Source organism: Salvelinus namaycush, chromosome 17, assembly GCF_016432855.1.
Source record: "Salvelinus namaycush isolate Seneca chromosome 17, SaNama_1.0, whole genome shotgun sequence".
NCBI classification, from domain to species: domain Eukaryota; kingdom Metazoa; phylum Chordata; class Actinopteri; order Salmoniformes; family Salmonidae; genus Salvelinus; species Salvelinus namaycush.
In genome coordinates this window covers 31,257,309-31,263,308 of record NC_052323.1, presented here as the reverse complement: position 1 = coordinate 31,263,308, position 6,000 = coordinate 31,257,309, and the positions used below count along the sequence as shown (strand labels likewise).

General features: G+C 48.7%; 1 protein-coding gene across 2 annotated transcripts in view; it reads left to right on the top strand.

Moving 5' to 3' along the window:
- Nucleotides 1-2,672: 2,672 nt before the first annotated feature.
- The window catches only part of LOC120062532 (glucocorticoid receptor-like), a 73,243-nt gene continuing 69,915 nt past the window's right edge, over nucleotides 2,673-6,000 (top strand). For both annotated transcript variants that reach the window (XM_039012577.1, XM_039012578.1), the window contains exons 1-2: nucleotides 2,673-2,945; nucleotides 3,868-4,176. In XM_039012577.1, coding sequence (XP_038868505.1) covers nucleotides 3,877-4,176 — 300 coding nt within the window. In that variant the 5' untranslated portion in view covers nucleotides 2,673-2,945; nucleotides 3,868-3,876. The remainder of the gene's footprint in view (nucleotides 2,946-3,867; nucleotides 4,177-6,000) is intronic.

Here is a 6,000-nt window from a genome sequence, read left to right as displayed (position 1 = left end):
ATCGATTTTTTTTTTTCTTTTTTCTTTGCAGTTTCAAATTAGATTAGTAAACTGTATGTAATGTAATATCCTTCCTCTTTGGTGGTGAGGCCTCATTGGTTCACATTGCTCCACAGGAAGCCAATGTGAAATATCTACTATCACTTAGAAATGTCCCTGTTTGGATGAAGAGAGAGATTCTGTGTTTCTAATGACTGTGTGTATTTTTGTTTTCACCCATGTAATCTTTACACCAATAATAAATACTTGTTTTCCCAAATAGCCTACTATGGAATCAAATTAGGCTAATGGCTTCAATTCCACTGCTGATAGGTCCCATTATAATTAGGTCTTGCCCAACAATTATGTATTGTGTCAGGCACAATGGCTTGTGACCATGGGTAACTAACTGTGTGCTGAGTTTATTATGCGTTGAAGAGCAGTGTAGGCTACAGTCACAAAATGTCTAAACCCAGACGCGCAACATCTCGAGACTTCCCGGGAACGCTGCAAAACAGACCAAGCAGACCAGGCCAGGGTTTGAGAAGTCAAAGAGAGAAGTGAAAACATCTTCCTTAGTTTTTTAATTTTCTCAACATCTAAAGGCACAAACTAGATTCGAACCAATGTCTTATGAACATGTTTTTACTCCCAACCTTGTGAAAGTGACAAACTGACACGTTTTCATTTTAGTCAAAAACTAGTTTATATTGGAGTGCCTTTGATTTGATGGAATGGCTTTGATTTGACGGACTGCACATGCGCAGTTCGGCGCGAGACGACCGTTCACCCGATGACGAGATTCTGTGTTTAGTTAGCCAAAGTCGCCATGGCATCGCCTACAAGCGTGCAGTCAGAAACCGCTTCTACGATAGAAATTCCATATCTCCATACTGTACTGTCTTTGCTACAGTATTCAATTGATCTCATACACGAACAGTACCAAGGTCAGCCACTAGATGGGAGTGTTCAGTAGGGAATGGAGCATTTACAGAACTGTGGAATGGAGTGGGAAGGAGAGGAGACACCTTCACAATAGCTAAAATATTTCCTCTATTCATGCGTTTTGTGGGTTGGCATTGCACTGTGAAGGTGTCGTTAGCTGCAATGACAACAATGCAGATGCATATTTGAGATGCAAATGAATAATACAAATGTGATACAGATCTGTCTGTGTGTGTCTAAATGAGGACAAATTGTTGATTTGAGTATTCGGTCAGGACTCAGGAAGAACTGTCCGACAACATTGACGTGGCACCCTCATTCATAATCAGGGCTGAATGACTCCCTGAATAACTCTCATCAGAGTCACGTTGAGTCATCAGCGCTGTTTGGTGAGATAGTAACACATTGACTGTCGAGCTCCCGAGTGGCGCAGCGTCTCAGTGCTAGAGGCGTCGCTACAGACACCCTGGTTAGAATCAAACCAGCCGTGAGTGGGAGTCCCATAGTGCGCCGCACAATTGGCCCAGTGTCGTCTGGGTTAGGCTGGTGTAGGCCGTCATTGTAAATAAGAATTTGTTCTTAACTGACTTGCCTGGATAAATAGAAAAGTTTGTTTAACCTCTATTTAACTAGGTTAGTTAAGAACAAATTCTAATGCGTTACAAATGGCAAATGTGTTACCATCGCGCCAAACAGCGCTGGTATGAAGCATCAGCACAGAACCATTGGGAACAAACATCTGGACCTTGTCTGATGCAACAACAAAAAGCTGGCATCCTGCAAAACATGTATGTGATTGTAGGAAACAAATACGAGCTTAGGCCTACATCATTTGTAGATATTACTCATTCAAAATATCTTGCTCTGGTACATTCAAATGGGGTGGGATGGGACGAGCTGGTACATAATTTCATCAAGAGTTGTAGGTACATTTTCAATGATTAACCCATTTGTACAAGTCCTGTTCGATGTATATGTGGTGTTAACCTTGAAGACCGATTGCTTTTAGATACAAATGTTTTATGGTTTCACAGCCTACAGCCAGGCCACTTAATCAAGGCGTACTACTTCTCCAACCCTAGTCACAGTGCTGTGTCTTGTGGACTCCTGATGTGTGCATGTTTCTGCAGGTGAGAACAAGGCAAGGGATGAGGCATGTCAAATCACTCCAAACAAAAATACATATGCTAGTACCACTAATGGTAGGTACATTGAAATGGGGTGGGATGGGACGAGCTGGTACATTCAAATGGGGTGGGATGGTTAAATGCAGTGGCCATGTTTAACCAGGGCTTATAGATCCCAATTCTTGGAATAGGCATACAAATATGTTTTCAGATAATTCTTTAAAATGAGCAGTTTTGTCCTGTGCATTATTCTTACCTGGCTGACGATACCTCATCAAGTTTCATACATAGCCTACGATTCGATATACATCTGTCTAGCTGGCTACTGTAAGGCAGGTAGTCCAGTGGTTAGAGCGTTGGGCCAGTAACCGAAAGGTTGCTAGATCGAATGTTCTGCTCCTGAACAAGGCAGTTAACCCACTGTTGGGCTGTCATTGTAAATACGAATTTGTTCTTAAAAACTGACTTGCCTAGTCAAATAAAGAAAATATTCATCCAGGCTGCTATTGGCTAAATGACAACCTGTGGCTATGCATACCTACTGTAATTGGAGGTGGAGCATGTAAGTTGCAGTATCTCGTATTCGCCAACAGGTTGCACTACGTGTTGTAAACAGTGAGATCTCCATTTTGTATGTTTTTCCTAGAGGTTAGCGCCTACTTTCCTTTTGGCTGTGAACAGCACAGCTAATTCCGTGCATTTCGGAAGCAATTGGATACCGAACACATTGGAGTGGATTGGATGATCCGATCGATTACTTGCTTATTCGTGTTCTGATACGATTTGCAAGGAGAACGCAATCAGATGTTTTCGTGTTTCTAGCCGGTTTGCAAGCAAAACAACACCAAACAAAAACAACCATGCATGGAGTCACAACTACAAAACGCCTGAGGGGTAGGCAAGCGATTTAGATGTATAGTATTTGAAGTCATATAATGTGCCATACATTAATTCGTTATTAATAACCAGAGATTGATTATGTTAGCCACTAGCTAGTTAGCTCAACATGTCTCAACGACATTTGGGGGGGACGCATTTGCAGGAGCTAACGTAGCTAGCTAACTAATGTGAGCTACTTAAATAGCTAGCTACGTAAATGTGCAGTTGCAAAATAGATGAACACGCGGGTTAATTAGTTAGGTTGGAGAAACACTTAATTCAATTAATACACCATGATGCTTGTTTTTGTTGCTTTCAAATAATAAAGTAAAGCAAGGGAATAGTTAGCCACTTAGCTAGGTAGCTAATATCTAACCAGCAATGCGCTGCCACCAAGGGCGCGCGCCCCAGCAGCAGGGGACGGGGACTTTGGAGAATTCAGGTCAGGTCAACTTCATAGAATTGCTCAATTTGTCAACAATTATACAATTATACGTCACACGTGTAATGTCATTTTAACTAAATCATTTAACAGTACATATTCATTAATTGAAACCATAATATTAGGACAGATGTTGATGACACAGCTAGTATATTAGGTATAACTTGCCACGTGTGTAGTATGTTTGTGTCGTTACACTTAGGCAGGTTATTTGATACATGTCCATATTAGCCTACACGTGGCAGACACCAATCTAGCGCCCGCACCAGGGGTATATTCACAATACCGATTATAGAAACAGGTTTACTCCAAATGGAAAACGTTTTGCAATGAAGTCTATTGAATAAATTCAGGTAGGTCACTCCCCGTTTGGCGCTGTTTGCTTATGTTAGGTACTTAAATTGTAAACGGTTTCCACTTCGAGATGTAATGAATAAACTCTAGCATCCATGCTAATGACATTACCCACTCGGTCTTTCCCCTCTCTCTACCCAGGATCATAAGATGGATCAAGGAGGAGTGAAGAAGAGCAGGAGTAGCAACGACAACAGCAGAGTTAAGCTCCGTCTGAGCGAAACCCCCTCAGAGAGAAACCCTCTCACTGACGCTCCCTGCAGTGCCATGTCCGTTGCCTTGGCAACCACCACCACCCCGTTCCTTCCATCCAGCCAGCTGATGCAACCAGGTGACGTGCCCAGCGGACTCAGTAACAGCCCCCCTCCCTCAGGTGAGGACCTCGCCTCAGCCTCCGTCACGGCCTCCGTGGGCCTCTACCTGGAAGACCCAGAGCCTCCCACCACAAAGGTACTGCTACTTATTTGTTGTATTAACGCTCTAGCACTGGACTACCCCCACTGGACTCTACCCCCACACCCACTAGACTCTACCCCCACACCCACTGGACTCTACCCCCACAGCCACTGGACTCTACCCCCACTGGACTCTACACCCACTGGACTCTACACCCACTGGACTCTACCCCCACTGGACTCTACCCCCACTGGACTCTACCCCCACTGGACTCTACCCCCACCGGACTCTACCCCCACTGGACTCTACCCCCACACCCACTGGACTCTACCCCCACACCCACTGGACTCTACCCCCACTGGACTCTACCCCCACTGGACTCTACCCCCACTGGACTCTACCCCCACCGGACTCTACCCCCACACTCACCGGACTCTACCCCCACTGGACTCTACCCCCACCGGACTCTACCCCCACACCCACCGGACTCTACCCCCACACTCACCGGACTCTACCCCCACTGGACTCTACCCCCACCGGACTCTACCCCCACACCCACCGGACTCTACCCCCACACCCACCGGACTCTACCCCCACACCCACCGGACTCTACCCCCACCGGACTCTACCCCCACCGGACTCTACCCCCACCGGACTCTACCCCCACCAGACTCTACCCCCACACCCACCGGACTCTACCCCCACCGGACTCTACCCCCACCGGACTCTACCCCCACCGGACTCTACCCCCACACCCACCGGACTCTACCCCCACACTCACCGGACTCTACCCCCACTGGACTCTACCCCCACCGGACTCTACCCCCACACCCACCGGACTCTACCCCCACACCCACCGGACTCTACCCCCACACCCACCGGACTCTACCCCCACCGGACTCTACCCCCACCGGACTCTACCCCCACCGGACTCTACCCCCACACCCACCGGACTCTACCCCCACCGGACTCTACCCCCACCGGACTCTACCCCCACCGGACTCTACCCCCACACCCACCGGACTCTACCCCCACACCCACCGGACTCTACCCCCACACCCACTGGATGCTACCCACAACCACATCCACTGGATGCTACCCACACGCTGGACGCTATCCACTCTACCCCAAAACGCTGGACTCTACCCCCACACCCACCGGACTCTACCCCCACACCCACCGGACTCTACCCCCACACCCACCGGACTCTACCCCCACACCCACCGGACTCTACCCCCACACCCACCGGACTCTACGCCCACACCCACCGGACTCTACGCCCACACCCACCGGACTCTACGCCCACACCCACCGGACTCTACGCCCACACCCACCGGACTCTACGCCCACACCCACCGGACTCTACCCCCACACCCACCGGACTCTACGCCCACACCCACCGGACTCTACGCCCACACCCACCGGACTCTACGCCCACACACGCTGGACGCTACCCACTCTAACCACACGCGCTGGGCGCTACCCACTCTAACCACACGCGCTGGGCGCTACCCACTCTACCCACACACACTGGACTCTACCCACACACACACACACACAGTGACTCTACCCACACACACTGGACTCTACCCACACACACTGGACTCTACCCACACTACACACACAGTGACTCTACCCACACACACACTGGACTCTACACACACACACACACACACACACACACACACACACACACACACACAGTGACTCTACCCACACAGTGACTCTACCCACACACAGTGACTCTACCCACACAGTGACTTTACCCACACACAGTGACTCTACACACACTGGACTCTACACACACACACACACACACACACTGGACTCTATACACACACACACACACACACACACTGGACTCTACACACACACACT